The sequence below is a fragment of the Perna viridis genome, chromosome 5, assembly GCF_037379345.1.
Source record: "Perna viridis isolate PV_CMFRI_1.1 ecotype Kerala chromosome 5, ASM3737934v1, whole genome shotgun sequence".
NCBI classification, from domain to species: Eukaryota; Metazoa; Mollusca; class Bivalvia; order Mytilida; family Mytilidae; genus Perna; species Perna viridis.
In genome coordinates this window covers 50,337,516-50,362,449 of record NC_142449.1, presented here as the reverse complement: position 1 = coordinate 50,362,449, position 24,934 = coordinate 50,337,516, and the positions used below count along the sequence as shown (strand labels likewise).

The window sequence follows — 24,934 nt, the reverse complement described above, 5'->3', positions numbered from 1 at the left end:
TGTAATGGACGTCTGTTTTATTAGACAAGAAAAAAAAACAAAGACATTAAATAAACAACAAAGAATTATCTAATGCAATAATTATCATTAATATAACAATGACTGATATCAAGTAATTGATGGTTTATTGAAAACGACTGATTGTTACGACTGGTCATCATAATTGTCATGTAACCAAATTATTTATATGGTCACCAGGTGTAATGACAAATTACCCAAGGTTAACATGCCTAATTGGGTAATACATGTTATAGCTTTGTATGTTAACTTGTGACCCTAGGTCAAGTTCGACAAATAAACCTGCATGGTCTAAATAACATGTACTTAATTTCAAGTAAAACTGTACAACAAGAATACAGTATCTTTTTAAACATTTTCTATATTATTCTAAGTGTTGAATAATATTGTCTTTAAAGAGCAATAAAGGGAACATTAATTCGAACGGAAATCAAAGACCAGACATGGAAAACAAACACAACAATGAACATAAAGTAACTAACTTTAAACAATTTTATTAGATAAGGCAATTAAATGTGTAAGCTTGAAAATGCAAAATCCAGATTGTTGAACTATGGTAAAATTAAAACATCTTTTATCTTCTGTTTATTTCAAACAAACATAGCAAAACAGTATCAAACCTCACAAGACCTCGTATGAATCACATATCTCTTACTCTTTTCACAGACATTTTGTATTGATCAGCATCAATAGCATCAACACTAAGCTTCGAAAGGAAAAATATCTAGGTCAAAATTTATTCACTACTTTTAAAACATTTATACAAATCTAAAAAAAATAGAAACTTTTCTAGAAAAGCAACATTGTAAAACTAAATCTTGAGGTTTCTTTCAATGACAACAATTGGTCATCACAGCACATTTATACTTTTCACAAATACATGTACCACACGTACATATACATGATACATGTATGACAAAGACATAATAAACATGAAAAAAAATCATAAACTACAGTGACAAAAATTGCAGAATAGACACATTAATATAAATACCATGTAGAATAAGACACTAAAAACTTCAAGTAACTCTGAAGAAGTTCACAATGAACTTTATAGCGTAAAAAATGATAATATTCAAGGGATAGAGTTTGTTTTCCCTTCATTAAATAACAATTAATAAAATATCTGCCAAAGAGAACTAAACAATCTATCATTCCATAATGGTACATCAGTATTTAGTACCAGTCCATATGAAATTCAGGTACTGTCTTTGGAAAATGTGATTCATGGCATAAAAAAAATCCTACTTTGAATGTGAAGCTTTTTCAGTCTAAATATGCTATATTTTTTAAATATTGATAGTACTTTCAGTATACAGGTCTGTATATTTGAGAAATCCCATTAAAATCCACCAAATCAAATCACAACAAGGTAGATAACTCTTGCAAAGTGCCATTTTCATACAAATCTATATAATTCAAATTGATTGTTTATTTCTCTTCAGGGCAAGGTAGGTTATTTTCCATAGACTAACTTTGTACTGTGACGTCATTAATGATGATCAGTTTGTAGTCCACAATTCAATTAATTCCAAACTAAATGAGGCTTTGATGAAGGGACACATCTTAATTTTGACTGGAATCTGTTAGAAATTGAAATATAAGAGTTTTTTTTAATTTTTGACCAAGTCATGCTTGCATGACCAACTTTACGGCAGTTTACACTTGTTCATAAACCGCTTCACAGTCTATGCTATGTAAATTTCCCCCGGGTTGGTTATTTCGCATAACTTGTCCAAACATTAAAAACATTCCTTAGACAACTTTTATTTTGAAAGAAATATTGGATATGTGATCTGTAACTGTTTCTGAATTAGAAATAAAAGTGAATTCAGTGGGTTTTTGACATGAATGAATCACCACCTGTCTGATTTTAATAAAGACTGCTACTCAAAATCTGTTCCTGATAAATAAAAAGTTTGATTCTCCTTGTAAATTATCCAGACATCTACTGAAGGCTGTTCATCAAGTGATTGTATTTAATTTAAAGAACATCATCATTTTATGTGCTATAAAAATATTACAAAATTCAACAATAAGTACATTAATGACTAGCTTTTTCCTGGCATTGTCTTAGTTACAAACTTTGATTTAAACATTTGTTGAATTGAGATGATCAGGGATAGACATCCTTATCCAGACTTAATATTTTGAAGGGGTGAATAAATTGTTGGGGGCTTCACAGCTAAAAATATATTTATTCAAAATACCAAGTACCAAAAAACCTCAGTGTAATATTGTTTAAAGCAAAGACCATTTTAAAATTAATTTCTTGCTTCAATTTATGCATTTTTTTAAATATTTTGCGGGAGGGAAGGCAATTATTTCTTTTATTTTTCCTTGTTGTACAAAGTGATGAGTGATGGTTACATTAAGCAGCAAGACATTTTTTTTTATTTTATAGACATAACAACATAAATGGGCAATGAGGTACCATAAAATCAGACATATGGCCTGAGAACAAAAAACAATTAGTTGGTCTAACTTGCAAGGTCTAGTCTCACTAGAGTCATTCAGCAGTGACATACTACTTCAACTAAGAACCAGGTAGATGTTCTGAAACAAATTATCAACAACTTAAACCAAATAAAATATATAAGATTTGACTGTCTTACCCTTTTTAAGCAATATTAACCAAATGGAGCAGATAGACTTCTCAGTTTCAAATAAAAAGCAATATATTTTTATTTTGGGCTCTGTATATAAAATAGTGGTATGGTTAGAACAACTTTTAAATGCCTCTGGATGGAAATGGGTAGTGAAACAATCTCTTGCAGTCAAATAGGTTGGATAATTTTAAACATCTGTACCTGAATACAAATGGGATAGAAATAAAAGACCTGTGTCCTCCAATGCCAACAAGAAACTCATTCAAATTGATACAGCCATTCCAATATTAGATATACTCTCAAATTGAAGTTACTAAAAGGTTATTTTGTCTTCTTGCTCTCACCAGCATCTTCATCATCATATGATACACCAAACTCATTAACTCTTTTCATATCAACAGGATATAACCTACAAAAAACAGTGTTTTTACTTCAAAAGTCAACACTCAAAATGATTTTTTATAATTTATAATTTTATATCAAAGAAAATTGCATAAACAATAGTAAGAGTTTTCTCTGCAATATTTAGCAAGTTCTTAATATGCATGATATTTAAGTGTATTTTTCAGTAAGAATCAGGCAAAAAGGGAAAATTCAGAAACATGCATGTCAAAACCCCACAATCTGACAATGTAACTTAACTCAAGGATGCTTTCTCTATTTGAAAAGACCATTATTTGATCTTATTAAAGAGTAATCAAAGGAACCAAGGTTATAGCAGTGACTTATTGAATCACTGGATTTACTTCAGATTATTTCTTACAGGGACTGACACTTAAAAGACTTATGGTACAATAAAACTGACAACTGCATTCATGATGCTTCCTTGTGCTAGAACATTCAAAATCAAACTCAGTGTTTCAGACTAGTACAAAGCAGGGTCATAGACCTTTTTCATATTCCCGATTTGACTTCATTTTTAAAAAAAAATTTGAGCAAAGGGAAATAGCCTTCTAACCCAAAAGACTGGTTTACTGTCAGATTGGAGCAATGGACAGCAGTAGACTGCAAATACATATGTTTAATTAATTGTTGATGTGGTAAGTACTTGGTTATTTATGAATAATTATTTTCAAGTCATCTAGCTACCTACCAATGTGTAAGTAGTTTAAATTTCAAAGAAAATGTTCACTGCACTTCCTTTCCCTAATGAAACTGCCAACCAGGTTGTCTGGTGTTGGTGGGTTACATCCCTTTAAAAACTTACTAAAATGGCTTGCATTCCATAAATATTGAAAAAAATGACTTTTGGTCAAATATTTTTGTCCTTAAATGAAATAAACATTTGTTACATGACACTAAACTATAACCAAGCACCCAATCAATCAATCAGTTTTTTAAATCTGTAGGTACATGTTAACAATTATATATAAACTATTATCAAGAAGATATGTCTCGTCTGTCACACATAGACAATGACGTCACTGTTAATCAAAAGTTGATAGTAACATTATTATTTATTTATTATTATTTATTTTATATACTACAGACAATTCATCAGATCTGACACAACACAAGTGGACAGATTCCTCAGATATAGTTTATTGCTTGTGTATATGGAACTGTGAGGAAATGATGTTCCAGTGACCTAAAATTTCAGTCAACAGACCATGACTTGCTGCGCATGAAAGAGATACAGGTAAAGCAACAACATACTGAAAACAATAGTCCTAGTACAAGTAATTTATGCTTAACTGACCTTATCAAAAAATCTTAATATCAAAATCTTAACAAGAAATTTCAATGTCAATAGATCCTAACTGCAGGGCATAGGCATGAAACAGACACAGAATTGTGATATAGTGATGTTAATGCAACTGCATAGCAAAAAAATAGTTCTAGCATCAGGGATTCATATCAAACTGACATAATCAGATCATACTGTAAAATGTAAATTAACTGTGACTGCAAGGACATAGGCATGAATGGATATAGAATTGTGACGAAGTGATGCTAATACAACTGCACAACAAATATGATTGACATAGGATAAATGATTCATATTGAACTGACCTAATCAGAAAACTTAGCATAAAATCTTAACACAGAAGCTGATACTATAAGTCATGATATAGCAACAAAAATTGAAGAACAGAATAATGGACAGACAGACAGATAAGGTGATTCCAATAAAATTACACCCACCCATTGAATGGGAGAATAAATTTACTATTTCAAACTATAACTTTTCAAAGCATGTAATAATGATGTTACTCACCATCTTTGATATAAATAGATAACAAATACAACATCATCTCTAAAACAGGCAAGTCTATGGGCAGTAGGCATGGTTATAATGAAGGCAAATACATCATCTATAAATGTGTTGAAAGCCTGAAAAAGAAAGATACAATATCGGTAAAAGTCAGTTGGTTTCATTTTGATAAAATACTTGTACATTCTCATTTCTTAAGTGACATTTCCAGGTGAAGCAAAATCATGGTCATATAAGAGAGGTGGTCTATTTATACAGGTTAATTGTACATAAAATACAGTACAATGGGATATTTTAATCAAGGTCTTTAAAAGAGTAATCAAGGGAACCAAGGTTATAGTGGTAATCAAAAGAATGTAATCCATAGATAAAGACCAGACATGGAAAACAGACATACACAACAAAGAACATAAAGTAACTAAAATCATACATACAAAGTAATAAAAGCAAATGAGCAACTCAGACTCCACTAAAAACTGGGAGCATGGACCAGGTGCACCGGTAGGGTAAGCGTCCTCTGCTTTTCTAGAAACACCCGCCGAGTTGCTCATAAAAAGTCAAGTCCGGGGTAGTCGAAAGAAGAAAGGAAACTATGACCCGTTGAATAAATCAGTTTTCATGGTGCATATGGTAAAGGAAGGTTATTGCGGTATGCAGATGGTCAACTGGTTTGTCTGCACTTAGCTACATTCCTATTTCCTAATTAGTACATATAAATCCTTTAATCACTTCTATAACAAACTCCATACTCTAAGTAGCTCACTCAATGAGAAAAGGGATACTCTCTATACACACAGAGAAAACCTCCTTTTTTTGTCTCACATATCAGACTGGAGTTACAAGAATGTTTTAGAAAGAGAAAACAATATGGCTTCATCTTTCAAACAGAATCGACAATGTATATGTTAAATGAGACCAAGTACTTTCACAACTTTGACAAAAAAAATGATTTATATGAATTACAGGGATTTAAAATGAAGTGATAATGACTAAGGATGAAGTCTAAGGGTAATATAATTCATCATATACATGTAAATGATATTGAATAAAAAGTCCTATTTTTTATTTCATTTCAGATGAACATCAATTATATACTTTCCAGAATTCCATCCTATATGGAAATTAGTATTTATTTCAACTTTTAACATAATTTGTTTTTGGTCAATATTAGAGACATACAATAAATCTGTGAGTTTTCCATCCCGATACAAGGAAAATTCAGGGTTTTTTTTCCCAAAAACAGGAAGAAGATGTGACACAAGTATGAAGACACATCCTACTACACAACATCCTTATAGGAAGCTCAGGCTGAGTATAAAAATATGTCGGTTTAAGGTTACCCTATCTACCTTAGGACATTTTATTTGCATTTTTTGTTGAAATGCCACTAAATTATCGTTTTTAGCAATGTTAAAGTTATGAAATCCTCCCATAAGTGTACATATAAAACAATTTTAAAAAATATAATAATTTTACCTACCTATCTACCCTATTTATTCATCCAATGTAATCTTAAACAGATATATTTTTTTTGGCCTTATTACAATATATGAGCAATGTGTGGTTAATAGTAACCCTGAAAATGTGATGAAAATTAGAGAAACAGGAAGTAGATGTCATGTGAGCAGGAAAACACAATTTACAATTCAGTATACTCATATGCACCTTTGTATTAAATATAAACAACTTATGATTTACAGAAATTGAGAATTTTGTTACAAACAGTATACCGCCTTCTCCTACAGAGCAGGGGTAAAATAAGAATAATAGCCTTGTTTCCTGCTACCAGCAAGAAAGAATTGAGGCAGGTAGGTTACCAAGTAAGGAAATTATTTTACTTTTACATTGAGAATATCGAGGAACAATCTAGACTTTAACAGTGCTTTAACATTTTTTTATTGGCTTGGTCTAAAATTAAATAATGATATCTCTTTCATGATACATAAAATACCAACCTTGTACATAAAAGCTCTCCATGGTAAATGGGCAACAGATTTTAACTGAAAAGAGAAAATCAAACATTATTTTCAGTCATTTTTTAAAGAATACTTTCAAGTCCTTGTTTTGTAAATTCTACATCAACAAAACTTCTGGTAAATGCTTGGTACATGTAACAAACATGTACATGTACAGTATTTCATTAACATGTACATGTAAAGTATCTCATTAACATGTACACAGAAAAAAAATAGCAACATTTGTTTTCAGAAAAAGAAAAAAAAAACATGAAAAACACAATGATTTTATGTTTTTTCACATTTAGGACACACACATGTAACATATAATACAAATGTTATGAAGTTACCAATGAATCTATGCAAACATGTGTATAAGACCAAATGGTAAACATATGTTGTCATGAAAGTGAAAATGTTTTCAAATTAAATTTTTATGTATTTTTTATGGGCACTAATATTACTATACCATTTATACATATGCTTTTATACAATTTTAAACAGACAAAAACATAAGTTGCAATTTTCCCAGTGATATTAGCAATAACCCTCACGTTCATCCTGCTTGAAACTACATGTATAGATTTTTAAACAATAAAGAAACCACAAGTAATTATGTACTTGACGCAAGCTAATATTGTGGTAAGATGGATGATAACCTCAAATGATGGTATCATGGGTGGACAGGACCAAAATAATAATCTTTAACCTGGTAAGAGGAAATTTAGTATTTTTAATTTTACAAGGAAGACAACATCAATAGATTTAATACTGAAGTGAACACCTAAATCTTTCAGAAACACAAATGAATTATCATTATTATTTGACCTCACAGTAAAGGAGGATGACAGTGATATAGCTAGCGCTCGTCATTTCCGAAAGGAATTCATAGATGACGAAAATATTTTAGATTGTTTTCGTAACTTAAAATTTGAAAAGTGTCAACAAAAATTCCATTTAAAAAGTATTTCTGATAAATTTTTGACAATTTCGTCACCATAAATATAAAAGTTGTTAAAACCTGTCATTCGAAAGTTACATAATTTCACCTGGCCTAACGCTTTGACAAGTTTATGACCTCGCGGCAGAGCTAGGTAATTAGCGGGTCAACCTGAATAATCCTTCAAAACAACAACAATTAATTGATCAATCTTTTGATCATTAGGAGCACAAAAGATAATCCCGGGATTCTCACTTGTCTTCGATCATTTTCGACCGCCGAAAAAAGCTTCGCGATGACTCGAGACATTTCCTATTTTACGTACGTTTAAAATATAACTTATATATATATATAATTAATTTAAGGATTAGTCGTGTTAAACGATTTCGATCTTTAAAGGATGCCGACCCATATTTACTCCCATATAAAAACAAACCCTTCACGAACCTCCCACATACATAGCTATCTATTTTTAGAAATTTAAATGCACACACTATCAAAACAGTGTCTTCCATGCGTGACTGGTCATCTACTGGATTTCAATTAATCTTAACGCAATGCCGAACAATCAGGAAGTATTAATCAACGATAAATATTTATTTTACGATTCTCTTCTTGAAACGAAATCACAATGATTTACGGACTTCTTCAATACGACTCGTGATCCGGGGTCAAAGGTTACTAAAAAAGTACTACCCAGCAGTGAGACATCACGGAGCAACCGCTTACAGAGTTCAAAATGACCTTGCCAATGTGGCCAAGTTTCTTTCTAACTGTCTAGTTTCAGCATTATCATCTGGTGACCGTGAGAGGGGATTTAGTAGGTACAATCTGATCAAGACCTACATGTATCTTAAGAAAAGACTCAAGGTTTCAGCAGTCTATTCTCTTCTAAAGATCTGTCACCATCCTGCTGATTTGAGGAGTTTGAGGTTGAAGAGGGCTTTTGAGGTGTGGTGTTTGGGAAAGGACAGGAGGATTTTCTCAGACCATAATTGTAGCTTTTGTCAAATAGTAACATTTTCTAGACTTGATGCATCAAAGCTTTGTCATGATGTAAAAAAACCTATTTTTCTAACAGTAATTATTTTATTTTATTACCTAATTATAAGGTTTTATCTTGTTTATTAAATATACACATATTTTTCTCTATTTTCAAAATTTATTCAGGACAGGGCGATCTATTGCACTGTCGATGTACTATTGCACGGTGCAATAGTCTCCTTGAGGAGTCTATTGCACTGACCCCATAATGACCTTTATCTAAACCTTTTGATTGGTTGAACTTTTTTTAAGCACTTCATTGAATTGGAATTTACACACAAAAAATTCTTGTGTAAAAACATAGATGTAACTTTCGCCTACCAATTCGTAAACATGGAGCGGTCAATTTCCTATTCCTGGTCAAATGGTTGTCTTTTTGACATATTCCCCATTTCCATTCTTTATTATATCCCATAGACAAATTAGGTAATAAAACAGTTATTAAATGGGTTGGATGCAATAGACCAGAATATTTGTCCTTTGTTACTTAGAATGATCAAGTGTTCTATTGCACTCGGCCAATAGAACCCTTGATCATTCTCAGTACCTCAGGACAAATATTCTGGTCTATTGCATCCAACCCATTTAATAACTGTATATTATTATGTAACACACGTTTCCTTATAGAAAATAACAGTTATTTTATTGTAACATTTATTATATTTTTGTAGTCACGCAAAAGTGACTAAAGCCTTCAAAATCCTAGCTAAAACCCTGGGATGGTTAAAGCTTTATTAAACTAGTTTAGTCCCTCAACAGAAGTCATGCTCCTGACAACAGCTAGATTATGCTGGTCATTAACGTGTCTTTGTATTACCTTCAGTTTGTGTCTTTCATATTACCTTTAGTTTGTGTCTTTATTTTACCTTTAGTTTGTGTCTTCGTATTACCTTCAGTTTGTGTCTTCGTATTACCTTAAGTTTGTGTCTTTGTATTACCTTGAGTTTGATTTTGAAGAAATGTTCTATAATGGTAAATGTTTTACTTTTAATGTCAGGACCTTCCAGAGCTTACTGAAAGTTGTGTTTACACTTGTTTTCACTCGACTAAGACTTTTTGGTGATCTCAGAAAATATTTACTATCTTGAATTTGGGTTAAATCCTGGTGCATTTGTTGTGTTTCACCTTCTCCTTTCATTGTATAATTTACACATGTTTATTTTTCTCATGCTGGTGGTGTTTGTAACTTTTTACCATTGGCTCATAGTTCTAAGCAGCTCAGGTTTACTTAATAGATTCCTGCAATGTGATTCTCCTTAGTGATACTCAAAAGGCAAGAGAGAAAAAACAAAAATACTGGCAGGAATTTTTTTTTAATACTTCTTTTTTTGTAGAACTTTACTATATAAAATTAAAGAAACATATTTTTATAAACCAAAGATCTTCATAACCAAATATACTTAATTTTGAACAAAATTGTCTATTGGGGCCTTCTGAGGCATTTTAACTAAAGAATGCACTGCACATGAATATGTCACAAATAAATGTAAAATTACAATTTGGACTTATGAGAAAACAAGCTATACTTGTGACTAATGCTGACCCAAACAGAATATACTACTTATAAACAAATATCAGAATAATCAGACTGGAACAGTGACATTATATGTACTTTTGTATATGCACCAAGTTACAGTATTTTAAAATCAGCAAAACAGGTCAGTTTTTACCAATCAAAGTGTAGCATAGAAAAGAACAAATATAAGTTGTACAGGAATTTCATGTTTTAATCTTATAGTTCAAGTGTGAAAAGTTAGTCATGCAAAATCTCCCAGATAAAATAGTTGTCATGTGGGAAATCCCACCATACTCACTCCCTGGGGTTAATAGGTTTGCATATTCTCTTAATTTGCATGACCCATACTTAAATATCTTTATCTATAAATAACCACAAAACAACATACTTTAACATAATCTGTTACATAATAATGTCACAACTAAGAATAAAAAGAACTCAGAAAATTCAACAAGAAGATTTTGGTGTCCATGAATACATATAGATTCTCCTTCAGTCAGGATTACAGGATTTCTCCACTCGAGATAGTTAAATTTTAGATTTTAACCGATGAGCTCTAGCGAGTTGGTTAAAATCTAAAATTAACTATCGAGAGTGAAGAAACCCTATAATCCTCTACAGAAATGAGAGAGAATCTGTTTCTCCCATGAATAAAACCATAAAAAATAAATCAAACAACACCATATTTTCTCCCAACATCAACTATGTCATCAAGGACCTCCCCTCCAGTCATCAAGTCATTGCGTCATCGATATCAATACCATTATGATTAGTTGATACACTACCAACTAATCTTTTAAAATATGAATAACATTCGTAAATCAACAAGTATTTAATTGATCAACAATATGAATAACAACTGTAAACACGGCAAACATGGTAAGTGTGGGAGTCTTCATGCGACATTTCAATTTCCAGGCACATGGCAGGAAATTATACATTTTTAATCACTTGCTTGTGCGTTGTGAATGAAGCCTATGAATGGGAGAATAGTTTTTCTACAGCTACTGTGAAAGGTCCTTTTATTCATGGGTACCAACTTTCTTGGTTTAGGACAAGTATGTTGTACAATAGTGAATTCTTGAATTCATTAATTGGCAACTCTTTCTTACAAATGTATTGGAAATTACCTTTTCGTTGACAGTCAAATTTTGTGGTTTACAAAATCCATGAAAACCATGATAATTGATACTCCACAAACAAAATAATAAAGGGTGTGGTGGATGTTTACTCTTCCTATTATTGACAAAATATAAGTTGAAACAGTACAAAAAGAGAAACAATATTGTCAAAATCAATTTCAGTAAAATTTGACCATACACCTTTAATTTAGTTAGCCAAGTAATTGGGAAATTTCCTATGAGCAAACCTGTACTACCTATATAACGTATAACTAGACAAAGTGATGCACCCCACATTGACTGTATCAAAAACACTCTAAGTAGGACTGCCATACTAATTTTTTCATGTGTCTGGGAGACACAGATGATGCCCCACATAGGAAAGATTTGTCTACTGAAACTTGGGCAACTCAATAAATAAACAACTTAGTAGATAGAAAGTAGATTTTCTATCAATCATCCATAAACATATGTATATTGAATAACTTTCCATAACTTGAAAACTACCCAGATGCTCCCAGGAGCCTATATTGCCCACAATTTTCAATTTTTGCTAGTCAAGGGCAATAACTCTAACAAGGAGTTGTCCTACAACATCGGTGACCTATTGGATTTTAGAAGGCTTTACCAAAAGAATTATTTCATCAAGTTAAAGTTTTTTTATCTATATAGTTTCTATGAAATTGGCCAAAAGTTGCCATTTTTCACCTTTCAAGGTTAATAGCCCTTCCAAGGGGTCATCCAACAGTTTTAACCCTAACTGACTTGTAGGTCTTATAAAGATCATTCATTGAAAGTTATTTCTATCTATCTTTGGGCCTGGTGAGCTAAAAATTTGATTTTTTTCAAAAAGATTGACTACCATTGTAGAGTTTCCAAAAATTTTGGACTTATTGTGCAAAAACCTGTGGGATGGATGAGTGTAAAATTACATGCTCCTTCCAAATTTTTAGTTGACGGGGCATAAAAATCTGCAAGGGGTTCAAATATACTTTCAAGAGTTGAAGGTCCTGGTCTTTTCCAAGTTTCACAACAATGGTCAACTTCAAGAAAACCTAGTCTTTAGTAAAATTTAAAGGAAAAGGTTTGAAAATCAAAGACCTAGGTACATGAAATTTAAAAGGTCCTAGGATAAAAATTGAGGGTCCAGGACACACACTAACTTAAATCCCTGGATCTGCCCCCTATAAATTTTTATTTTTAGGTAGTACTCACCTTATAGTTTACAAATAATTGAGGTAACATAAATAAAAATCCAAAAGCATAAACGCCATTAACTAGACTCTGTATACACCATGAATACCAACTGCAAAATAAAAAAAAAACAAAGCATCAATAACAGGCAAAAATAACTGATTGTAGGTGAAAAGACATTTTTTATAGGTGTGACGAACTGGAACAGGGGTCATGGGTTTTGCCATCATTGAAGACCTGTAGAAGTTTAATTGTTCATTGCTTGGCTTTTGGTGGGCGACTCTCTCTCATTGGCAATCATACCACGTCCTATTAGGGTGACTCTCTCTCATTGCCAATCATACCGCATGTCCTATTAGGGTGACTCTCTCTCATTGGCAATCATATATGTCCTATGATTATATCAGTTGTCAGGTATGACAACAACGTACATGATAATTCTAATTTTATTGAAAAGTAATAATAAATCTTTGATTTTCAGCAATTAACTTTTATCTTTTTTCCTTCCTCTATCTAGATACATACAATTTAACATTATAACCTAACAAGAGTTACCTACCTTTTATGTGGAGTATAAAATAGGGAGTAGATTGCACCACCTATCACTAATGGTACCAATATCAATGATAAATATTTCATTGCCTGAAATATAACCAAAACAAAAATGTGAATATAATTTAAAAATATTCAGTAAAATTCTGTTCAGTGAAAAAATTGATGACATTTTGATAAATGATTATTTTTTTTTAATTTTTGAGATATTCTGAATGATGCACTGCTATTTCATGGCAGTTTTATCTCTTCAAACATCTGTGCTGTCATCTAAAATCATACCTGTTAACTCTCCCACACTTGGTGGAGACTCACACAAAATCAATGAAAAACAGAATTTCCCACATACAAAAGTAAGATGTGTGGGAGGTTTTCTGTTAAAATAAATATATTTTCTGTTAAAAATAGAAAAAAATTAAAATATTTTTGTTTACGTAATAATTTCCACATGAGACAGTGTCAACTGGAAAATCTTCCCACATGAACTGATCAAAAAGTAAACAGGTATGATTATATCTGTCAAAACAGAAAAGTATTTCAATGGGCATTTTGATAAAACACATAATTTACTGTTTGATCATTCAAAATTATTCTTTGGTTCTCAGGCATTTTTACAGAAAGAAATGAGTTAGGGAGGCATTCTCCATTTTTATTTTTGTATTGCCGCAAAAAAGTAATGAAGGAGGTGAATAATTGCATTTTATATTGATTTTGCAACACAAAAAAAAGGCCATATGACCAAACAGGCTGAGTGAGGGCTAAACAACCAAAGAATTAACTCAACATGGCCTTACCTGAGAATCAAACTGTTCAGTTTCTTTCTCTTTATCTGATGTTGTACCCAACTGTAAAAATAGTATATGAACAATGAATTAATTGCATCTCTCTTGCATGTTTATTTCTTTTTAATACTTATTCAGTACCTGAACCTATCCTTGCAACTTTAATTGTGATTGGTCATCGACCTATCAAACTGATCCGTTAAATTGGTGATTGCATCATGTGACCACTGAGCGGAACATATTTTATGGATTCTGTTGCTTTGTTTGTCAATCTTTACATTATTTTTACTAAATTCAATAGATTAAAACAATAATTAATTATTTTTACTTTACATTTCTTTTATTATTAACAAAATACAATAATGGATTTAATATCTTAAATTTAAGATAAAGTTTATATGGTATTACATTGGGTTCGTTCCAAAGAAAATTTTAAAAATACATGAACCGATCATCTGTCATTTTGCACAACAAAACTGTAATTAGATTGGTCACCAGTTACCTGATATCGATCAGTCAGCCATCAATCAATCATCGGTCCTCAATCCGATTCAGTTCAGGGACTGTACAGGTGCATTTTAATCAGGGGTTTGGTTTAGACAGGTTTTTTTATTATTTAGGTATAGACAAGTTTTACTGTAATAGGTAATACAATGATCAAATCTGAAGAAATATAATGAAATATGAATGAATAATCATCTCCTACTGAACTAATTCTGAAATGTATAAAGTAAGTAGGTTTGACAGTAATATTGAAAACATCAGCTTAAAAACTTACAGAAAATTTAGGTCTCCCATTTTCAAAATATACTGTCACCTTAAATGCTTTTTTCACCTTCCAGACCTACAACAGAAAAAAATCAATTCAAAAACAGCATACTTTTGTGTGTAAATTCTGGCATTAAAATGTAATTACCAATTAATTTTTGGGGCCTCTGAAGGGCCCCCTCTTAGGTGAATCTCTATATCTGTGACTTAGTACAGACTAAAATCCTATCTCGTCTGAATATAGCTGAAATATCGCTGTTCAGACATTAAACCCCAACAATCAATCAATCAATCAATCTAAAATCCTATCAAAGAAAACCTCTTAAAAGGACAATAAAAATACTGTATGGTGGGTTATTTTGGCAATATATTATGGAAAAGAGTAAAAAAATTTTGACATTTCTTATTTTGGCAGATTCTTAGTGGAGCACAAAAGTTCTTAACACAGTGTAAATATTGTGTGGAATTTATTTTTGTGTCTTTAGACAGACTGATTAAATCACAAAATTACCACTCTGTCAAAAATTATCCACTACATGGTATGGCACATAACTATTTCTACAATATAATTAGTGTGGTAATAATACAAAATATAAAATTTTGATTCAGGTGTGCATACTATTGATATAACTGAAAGTAGCAAAATAAATATGAATCGGCCTTTGCCTTTAAATGCCTTTAAATAAATCAAGAACAAGATTTAGATAAAATGTGAATGTAAAGAAACATGTACTTCTCAACAAAATTATAAACCACCACTGTCTCTCTTATTTTTTTTGGGGAGAAAGGACACTACAATTATACCTCTATTAAAGCCCCAATACCAGTTGGAATCAACACCAACAGACTAGTTTCCTGATCACAGAGGTACATAAATATTATAATTGTTGATACACATCTCCATACAACTGTAAATAAACAAATTGATCAATACACAAAAATATATGTCAAGTAACAAAACATTTTGTCTAAACATAGTATATTATACATATTTTCAAGAACATTTTGTAGAAAAAAACCAAAAAATACAGTTTGCAAGCATGATACCCCAACTGCTTAAAGAAAAAAAATGAAAAAGAGCATCCTTCCATGGAGACTAACACTGACTAGAAAAACTATGAGCAATGCTCATTAACATTGGTGTATTTCATACCTTTATGTTTATTTTGATATAAAAAAAAAGTAAAAAAGAAAACTTGATCTAGTAACAGTATAAAGGATATATTAACTTATTCAAAAACTGTAAAAGTATTAATTTTCACCGTGTACTTATTTTCAGTGGACAGAAAAGCGTGAAAAATAGTACCCGGGAAATTGATTTTAAACACTATAAAATGCTTATCATCTTTTTGAAACCACAAAAAATGATACCAATGACAGAATCTGTGAAAATTAGCAATCATGGAAATTATAATACATTAACAGTATAATACATGTTGCAGAGAATTAATATTTTTCACAGTGCAATAAAACCAAATCTTTCAATTCTATTGCATTTAAAATGTATTTTAGTTTGTTTTAAGCAATCCAAATCATGATTATGAGTAAATCAATGATTAATCACAATACCTGCTCTAGTAGATAATCCAACCATGGTTTTCCTTTCTCTCCAGTAACTAATATCATTCTTAAATGCTAAGAAATCAAACAGCAACTAAAATCATAAAAATCACATGGTCAGCTATTAACAGTAAAGTATCAAATTCAGCATCTTTAATCATAAAAACCCCGATGTCAGAAACAGTAATCATTTTTATCACAATGTCAGAAACTGTAATAATGAATGTCACAATATCAAAAACTGTAATAATAAATATCACAATATCATCAACTCTAATAAAATTTAACTAAATTAGTTGATTCAACTATTTTGTTGCGTTTTTTTTTTTTAAATAAATGTTTTAAATTTCATAACTAAGTAAAAAAATAGCTTAATCTTTAATTCTCTTACATTAAATGTTTTGTCACCTGAATGTAAAGAGAAGTTTTTACATTCACTCGGATATTGTTACTAACGTGTAATATAAAAAAGAACTATCTGTATAAGGTAAGGTTCACCATTCTTTATTAATAATATATTTTTTTGTTAGAATAAGAATGAATGTGTGTTTATGTAACACCAAGTTAATCAGGAAAAAAGTCAGAGCTAAATATAGAGACAACATCCTGTAATCAGCTTATCTAATTCTTAATCTATAAATAAGTGGTCAAATGTAATTCTCTGTTCACTTTTAAATGCATTTTTTTTCTCAAGAACTTGGTTGCAAAATGTCTCATGGGGGATAAAATCATCTTCAAAATAAAACCACAACAATAAACAGAGCCCATTCCCCATTTCCATGAAAAAAAAAACAAATTCCTTAAATCTGTCAAAATCCTTTGACATTCTTGCATATCATAATAATGATCTGATCATCTGGGATTTTGTTTTAATCTTAGGTTTCTATAGGGAAACTTTAAATAAAATTCTAATATAACGTCTTCATATAGTCAAACAGAATATGTCAGTACAACCCCACCTTTCGCACCTGTGCACTGTCTCTTTTCTTTTGCAGTCGCTTCGAGACAAAGCACTCATTTAAAAACGTTTACGTGATGATTTAACGGCAGAGAGGTTATCTAATTGGAATCAATTATAAAAAAAACCAATACCTTTCCCACACAAAAAGGACAGCAGAGTGGAATCCTAGAAAAAACTGATTAGATGTGTAAAATTACAAATGAACTAATACTGAAGCATGATGATGATAAAAAAGACCATGAAAAAAAAGTCCAAATCTTCTAGTAAGAATAACTACATGTGCATGTATAACTCCTGAAATTCTATGTTTCCAGTAACATCTCCTTCAAAATAAGGGTTAGTAGGAAGGTTTTTTTTAAATTAACGGTTTTGCTGCTTCTGTTATGACGCAGCTGTATACTGAACTTGTAGTAGCCACAGCCATATTATTTCATTTTATTTAATGAATTTTGAACCTCCACATCGGAGAGTTTTCATTTGAAACAGAATGAATTCAGTCCAAGTTACGCTGATGCTTACATGAGATTGATGTAAAATACTGAATACAAACTTTCCAATATTTGTAAGATTTGTGTCCCTTAAGGTCTACCACCTCAAATGCTAAACTTTTCTACTTCATACAACACCAGCAAATAAAAAAAAGCCTGTGCATAATTATGTTCTCCCTGTGGTTATCATTTTTAATTTTCAATAGTTTCAAAACCTTTAGGGGAGAGACTAAAATAAAACTACCAACATCACTAGAAATACTGTATAGATATTCCCTCCCATCCACATATTTCTATGCTGAATTGAGTCATTGTCAAACTTAAAAATCTAATGTTATGGTGAAAAGCCATTCAAAGAGAGAATCAGATGATATATAGTATGAATGTTAAAAATTCAATATTTTGAATTCATAGATCTAGGTCATTAAGATGTCATAAATGTAAACAACACATTCTCTTATAGTGAATCATCCACACACCAAAAATGGAAAGCCAACATCTAAAAACAAAAAAAAATTGTGACCCAGAGAGGCATCCATGTTATAAAAACCTATAATTGTGACCTTGATTTCAAGGTCATATAGAGGACACGAACGTATGCAACACCTTGTTTCATGGCGAAACCACCATGTGCCAAATATGGTTGAAGAATGAAGAAGTTCAGACACGAATCCATATCAAAAAACCTATAATTCTGACCTTGTGGTCAAGGTTACATAGAGGTCATGAATGTACATGACACATTATTTCATGGTGATACACCTGATGTGTCAAATATGATACGCCTATTTTGAAGAACAACTAAACAGTCATGGCCCAGACATGAATCTGCACAGACAGACAGTGATTGGGGGTATAATTATCAACCCATATATCCATTTAACACCTTTCCTGTAATTTGCATGAATTTTACATGGACAAAATCTAATCCACTTACATGAAAAGCTGATACAGCAAATGTCAACATGAGAAAATAAAAATTTGTGTCTGCAAATATTCCTTTCATTTCATCAGTGTCCTTCTCAGAGAATCCTACAGATTTACAAAATTAATTACAATCTGGCATTATAAAAATTAATCTCTTATTACAATCAACACATCTGATGGGCACTCTTACAATTAATTGAACAAAGACTTATGTCTGCCTACAGTATAGAACATTTTATAATTTGTATCACTGAACTCAAACTAGCATCAGCCGTAGACTATCTGAGTAAGATGGACTACTTCATTAATTATAGCTTTATTTTCATTTTTAGAAAATTTGAATGCATTGAAATAGCAATAACTTAAACTTGACATGGGAGTTATGAAAATATTTAAGCATAATTTCTCAAAGTTGCAAAAATATAAATTACGCTGCATTTAAAAAGCAACTAATACTATTATAATGCATATAAAACGTGGTAATTTCCAAAATTACCGCATTTTTCTGGGCTTTGAGTATCATAAAAATATAACTTACCATAACCATGTAATTGATTAATGGCCTGGTGCATGTTCTCCCAAAATCTCAGCTTCCCTACTGATATAGGCGAGTATGTGACAGTCAGGGGGACTTCATGTACTGATTTGTTAATTGGCTGAAAAATAAAAATAAAAATGTACAGATTAGATCAAAGAAGGTGAAAAATTAAATTATTATGTATTAAATTTGGGTGAACATGTTCCTCACTAAAGCCTTAAAGGAAAGTCAGAAGTTTGTATGCAAGTTAGAATTAGAAAATGACAGACTTATAAGTTTGCATTCGTCACAAAAAAAAAAAAAAAAAAAACAGTAATGATCATATTTTAAACAGCCATAAGTTCCACACATGAGAATCATATGGTTTTCAATGCATGACAAGCATGACATGATAAGCATATGATAATCACATGATTTTTTTCAAAAATAAATAATTATCATATGTTTCCAAACGAGAATTAATACATGTATATGGGATATCATACATGGCATATTTATCTGTGATCTGCAGCATAGTCATGTAAGTTCATTTAGTCTAATTAAAATCCATAGAGAGGTTTATGAGGTGTTATGCTTACAAGGTACATGGATCTACAGCCTAGCATTGATTCCACAAAAAAGGTAGTCAGTGTATGGTTGATTGGACATAATGATGAAACAGTACAAAAAGCATAGCAACATTTTTAATATTTTGTAAAATTAACTGCAGAACGAAAAACATATTTCTGTATGCCCTCAAATCTCTGTTTAGTGTGGCAGAATTTTAAGGAACTTCAAGTCTATATTCTAAACCACTCAACAGTGATAAGTGATGAGTGAATGGAAAAGTTACTACCACCTTACCACTAAATCTCTGGTACGGAAAGCCAACTCATCTATATACAGTATGGGTAAATAATCTCCTTCTGGAGATCGTCTGAAAAAACAAACCCAAAAAAAAAACAAACAAATATCAGTAGTTTAGAAATAATTTTTAAAAATGTTTAAGCTGATAAAGCAGCAAGTAATGTTATAAAGTTCAGTACATGTATAAAAATACGATTCTCAACTATATATTTTGCAATCTTTAATTTGGAATTTTTTCTCATTTTGATTTTTGATAAGTAACTTCAACATGTTTCAGAAAGATCTTTTTCCTGCAAAATAAGCGATTTTCAAACATACTTTAAAAGTCTGTAAATTTCAGCAGGCATTGCTCTACTATCGAACTGTATGTTGTCATTCATTATGGAAAGTTTGACATTCTGTCTGAGGTGACTTATTGGAGTGTCTGGATCCAATTTATTCTAAAATGACATAAAACCAATTCAATGTTGATGCCTTTGAGATCAACCAAATTTTTATTAATACAAATTCTGATACACCAATACTTTGGGTTGAGACAAGCATGTGCTGAAATATCTACCTTGAATATGGGCACTTATAAACCAGTGGTTTATTTCAGACTGAATCAAACTTTTCAAAGCAGGTCCTAGCTTAAATTAGTAATGATTATTGTTATGGTGAATCAATCATCAGAGATTAGTTTTGAATACTGCAGGTGTTGTAAAAAATCAAGTTTTTATTGGATTCATACCAACAAAGAATGATATGTTTCTGCAGTGTTTTGTTTTACATACATAAATTTATTTTTTGTTTACTTCTAACATACACATGTCATACACCAACATAGACACTGGCAAATCATTTTCTTGTTAGAGGTAAAGTATTAGTTTTCTGACTGTTTTCCTTTTGTTTTAATAACTTTGTTTCTGTTTTCATCTTTGTTCCTTGACATCTAAATTTTGAATAACACCTCAGACCATTGCTTGGACAAAATATCCTAATTTCAAAACTGCTTAACCGGTTCTAAGCTTGTATTTAATACTTTTTAATTCTTTTTTTGCTTCTAAGGAGAAGAGAAGTAATCATAATGTCCTTGGACCTATCATTGTTATACAGTAACACCTAAACCAGTAACCCCCTTCTGCCTATAGTGACCTCCCAGAAAATTTCCACCGTAATTTACCTCTATATAGTGACAACCAGTACAACCATCAAAACTGTTCCCCGAAAAGGCAAATCCCTGTATTGAATGACTTTCTCTGTGCTCAAACGAAACCCAAAGTTGATAATTTTTTATCTCCTTCAAAAGGAGAATTTGTATGAAACGGAATTTATGACAGCCAATGAAACGATTCTTGATTTAGCCTATTCATTAAGGGAACTGATTAAGATTCAGATTAACCAATCAAAAAATAAAGTGAAAAATAAACTTCATTCATGAGTGATTCAGATCAACCAATCAAAAAATTAAGTGAAAAATTAACTTTATTCATGAGTGAATACTGTTTAAGGAAAATCTACTTTCAAAAAGGCTTCTGTTGGATCTTCACCATTAAATGGAAGCTATAAAATTTTTACACAGTGGGAATGCCTGCATACAAAGTTGCAGAATTATTTGGCATCAAGAAAACACTGATTCAGAATTTATGAAAACAAAAATTTGAGAAAAAACAATGCCCATGGATCTCAGAAGAGACAGAGGTGCATATTGGGGAATGAAAATATCAATAACCTTTGTTTGGGAAGGTTCAAGAATGCCATGAATCAAAACTAATTATGTCTGTATAAAGACCCCCTGCCTACAGTGACCTTTTTATCAATGGCCCTTGAAAGGTCACTATCGACAGATTTAAATGAATTAGAATGTGAATTTGAAAGTGACAGTAAGTTATAACATACTATTGTGAGAACTATTGTGTGAATAACACTGACCTTTGCTGTGTCAGTAACAAGACTGAAATATTCTGACTGTGGCAATGAATAGGTTGTGATTCTTGTGAACTTGTGTGAATGGTATTGGGTATCAAAGGGATCCTTTCCTACAGGAACCACAAAAGCATGGAGGTAAAGTGTTCCATTGTTCCTTGTTTTACGAGGCAAGGTAATGTTGACTGTTCTATTGTAAAAATAAATTTGTTTATGTATTAAACAAAATATGAAAATGTCATATTGATGTACAAAATAATACACAAGTAAAAATTTTAAATATATCAAGTGTCTACAAATAACAACACGTAAGGGGCCTTACCATATCACAAATTTTGTTTTTGGTTGAATACAAAGCCATTATAACAAAATTTCTCTAATTGTTTTGTAACAATAAAGATGCACTCCTATTATACTATTTTAGACTTTTTTTATCGCATTAAGGAAGACTTCTACATCAAGAAGCAAACCTTAGAAAATGTAAAAAAAACCTTGTATTGAAATTTTTAACATAAATTTATAGTACAGAATTGGTCTTACCATACAAATACATGTACTCACTTTTCAACAGTTTCATCAATATTAAATGAGGAATTTTTCCAGATCAGTTTAAGGTCTGCCTTACGAATCCCAGAACTCTTTGTAGATATATAAACTTGGATCTTAAAATGAAAACGAAAGTTTTTTACTGATAAAACAACACTACATAAAAAATTACAATACAGCTGTAATTTGCATACAAATGTACATGTACATGCACCTAGTCTAAATGTACAAAAATGTACATGAACTTCTTAAAATAATCATAATTTGATTGTTTCTATACTCAAATATTTCATTTGTATTTAGTCTTCTGATTTGTTTTTCCTCTTATTTTGTATAGATGAACTTAGTTCTGTGATTAATTAACTTAGATTGGTCAGCAATCCATGTCATTCAAATAATCCAAAACTAAATACCATTTTGAAAAAGGAAATAAAGGATTTTAAAATCTTTAACAATCCTCAAATGGAATTTCATCAATTTAATCTCTTTTTTGCCTATTTTTCAGAGTTTATGAATGTTCTCTGTTTACAAACCAGAAACATTTATTGTAAAGTGTCTGTCCATTGTTGGTAGATCAAATACAGTAAAACCTGTCATAACCAAACCGCTTTGGACTTCAAAATTGGTTTGGTTTAGACAACTATTTGCTTTACAAAGGTTCAACATACATTCAAACTAATATAATAAGACTAAAAAAACTGTTCAGTGACAGAATAGACAGTTTTTCAGGGTTTGGTTTTGACGACAGGTTTTCAGATTTTCAGGCCCCGTGCAGGTCCGGGTGTTAAAAGAATAGGCCTGCAGCAGCGCTAAGCTTGTCATAAAAGGCGACTAAATAGTGCTCAGAACCCTAGCCGGAGGCTAGGGCACTCTGCCCACAGAGCAACTAGGATGTATGCCCCAGGTGGTGGAATGGGATACCCCTGGCGTGTTACATGCTGGGGTTTTCAGGCTATAATACGGAAAACCTGACCGCAAACCATAGTGGTGCACCGTGTTGGGAAAGATGCCACGTTCCTCGCACATTAAAGAACCCTAATGTGGTATTCTCCCTGAGTAGGAACCATGGGGCTCCACCACAGGAGGCTAAATTGCCCGACCCTACCCACCTCTCCCTATTTCCAGTGGCAATCAAAATTTGTCGACCCCATTGTTCTTGTGTCCTATCCCTTTTTCATTTCATCATCATTTCATGTTCATTGACTGAATATAGCTGAAATATTGCTGGTCGGATGTTCAACCCTAACAAACAAACAGATTTTCAGGGTTTGGTTTGGACAGGTTTTCAGATTTTCAGGGTTTGGTTTAAACAGGTTTTCTGATTATTTCAAGGTTAGGTTTAGATAGGTTTCACCATATAAAACTTGGTGCTCACCTTATAAAAGCACTATACAGTATATACTCACTTCTAGCTTTGGTTGTGGTACTCTGCCTAGGTATGGCCTGATACAGTATGAAGAGTTCACACATGGAGTCGGTGAGAATATGCTAAATATAACCCACATGGAGTGAGCTATATAGCCGAGAAATACAACTGAAATGATCAGTGAGAAAGAGGGCTTCATCTTTATCTAGGATGTCACTTGATGAATGAATGGAAGGATTGTTTATATTTGTACCTGAAAAACATGTGAAATATTATAAGACATTTTGTACTCATTTTTTACATATATGTTTACTTGCAATAAATATATATAATGGTTTGTGTTAGATGTTCAATTTACAATGAACATGTCTAGTGTTAAATGTATACTGAATAATATACAGAAATGTAGTTTTTGTACTGTATACACTATATACTACATGTATATGTTTAATGTATAATTATTAAATACATACAAGTATACATAAACAAATGTACATATAAATAGTTTTTTTAAACAGAACTGATGTAAGTAAAAACATAAATGAATTGATATCTCATGGCTCAGCGAACAGTCATGACTTAACACAAGTTAAGTAAAGCCGGCAACAAAAATAATCAGAAAATTGTGGTACAGGAATGCTACTATTGGTTTAAAAAGAATCACACTATTTTGAACTCTTACAAAAGCGTTGGTTATATAAAGATGACAAAGATTCCTCCTTTATATTGTATTCAATTACTGTTAGTCCGCAAAAATAATTTTTGCCACACATTCCCGGAAGTAAATTATTCCTGATATAAACTTCTAAAACTGTTATCACAATTTCGAACCCGTTGATTAAAAAAAATATTGTAGTTGCACAGTGTATATACATTTGTAGGATTAGCTATATTATACAGGTGCAAGAATATATAAAGGAATTAAACGAGACCGCGTTTGGCAAATACAAAAATTAAAATATAGAAATAGGATTGAAATTGGCATACTTGTGCATTGAAATTATCTAAGTCTATGTATGTGGAACTACCCAGGACAACACGCCCTGCCCGATAAAAAAAATGTTTTTTTTTACTTTTGGGTAA

General features: G+C 31.5%; 2 protein-coding genes across 4 annotated transcripts in view; one reads left to right on the top strand and one right to left on the bottom strand.

The window, feature by feature from the left end:
- LOC148618112 (lipid scramblase CLPTM1L-like) lies at nucleotides 1-24,655 on the bottom strand. 3 transcript variants are annotated; one of them, XM_088585979.1, is made up of 17 exons: nucleotides 24,534-24,655; nucleotides 23,892-24,104; nucleotides 22,501-22,601; nucleotides 21,946-22,129; nucleotides 20,353-20,474; nucleotides 20,032-20,104; nucleotides 19,189-19,306; nucleotides 18,661-18,755; nucleotides 16,284-16,368; nucleotides 15,519-15,622; nucleotides 14,725-14,790; nucleotides 13,959-14,009; nucleotides 13,172-13,254; nucleotides 12,634-12,724; nucleotides 6,798-6,842; nucleotides 4,846-4,961; nucleotides 1-3,036 (listed from the first exon to the last, which is right to left on the bottom strand). In XM_088585979.1, exons 2-17 carry the CDS (start codon nucleotides 24,048-24,050, stop codon nucleotides 2,949-2,951), a joined length of 1,581 nt encoding a protein of 526 aa, XP_088442105.1. In that variant the 5' UTR covers nucleotides 24,051-24,104; nucleotides 24,534-24,655; the 3' UTR covers nucleotides 1-2,948. The 3 variants fall into 3 exon arrangements, with proteins under 3 accessions (XP_088442105.1, XP_088442107.1, XP_088442106.1); XM_088585981.1 differs by having other exon boundaries at nucleotides 24,518-24,643; XM_088585980.1 differs by having other exon boundaries at nucleotides 24,592-24,639.
- Nucleotides 6,226-24,934, top strand: part of LOC148618110 (uncharacterized) — a 56,474-nt gene continuing 37,765 nt past the window's right edge. Inside the window, exon 1 of the mRNA XM_088585977.1 lies at nucleotides 6,226-6,650. The gene's annotated coding sequence lies outside the window, so the exon portion shown is untranslated. The remainder of the gene's footprint in view (nucleotides 6,651-24,934) is intronic.

Bases quoted from the DNA above. Each gene is read 5' to 3' on its own strand.
- LOC148618112 (XM_088585979.1), bottom strand. From the start codon at position 24,050: ATGAAGCCCTCTTTCTCACTGATCATTTCAGTTGTATTTCTCGGCTAT. The intron at 20,475-21,945 runs GTCAGTGTTATT...ATGTCATTTTAG, and splicing joins TTGTTACTGACACAGCAAAG to AATAAATTGGATCCAGACAC. The intron at 6,843-12,633 runs GTGAGTACTACC...TTCTCTTTTCAG, and splicing joins AATTATTTGTAAACTATAAG to TTAAAATCTGTTGCCCATTT.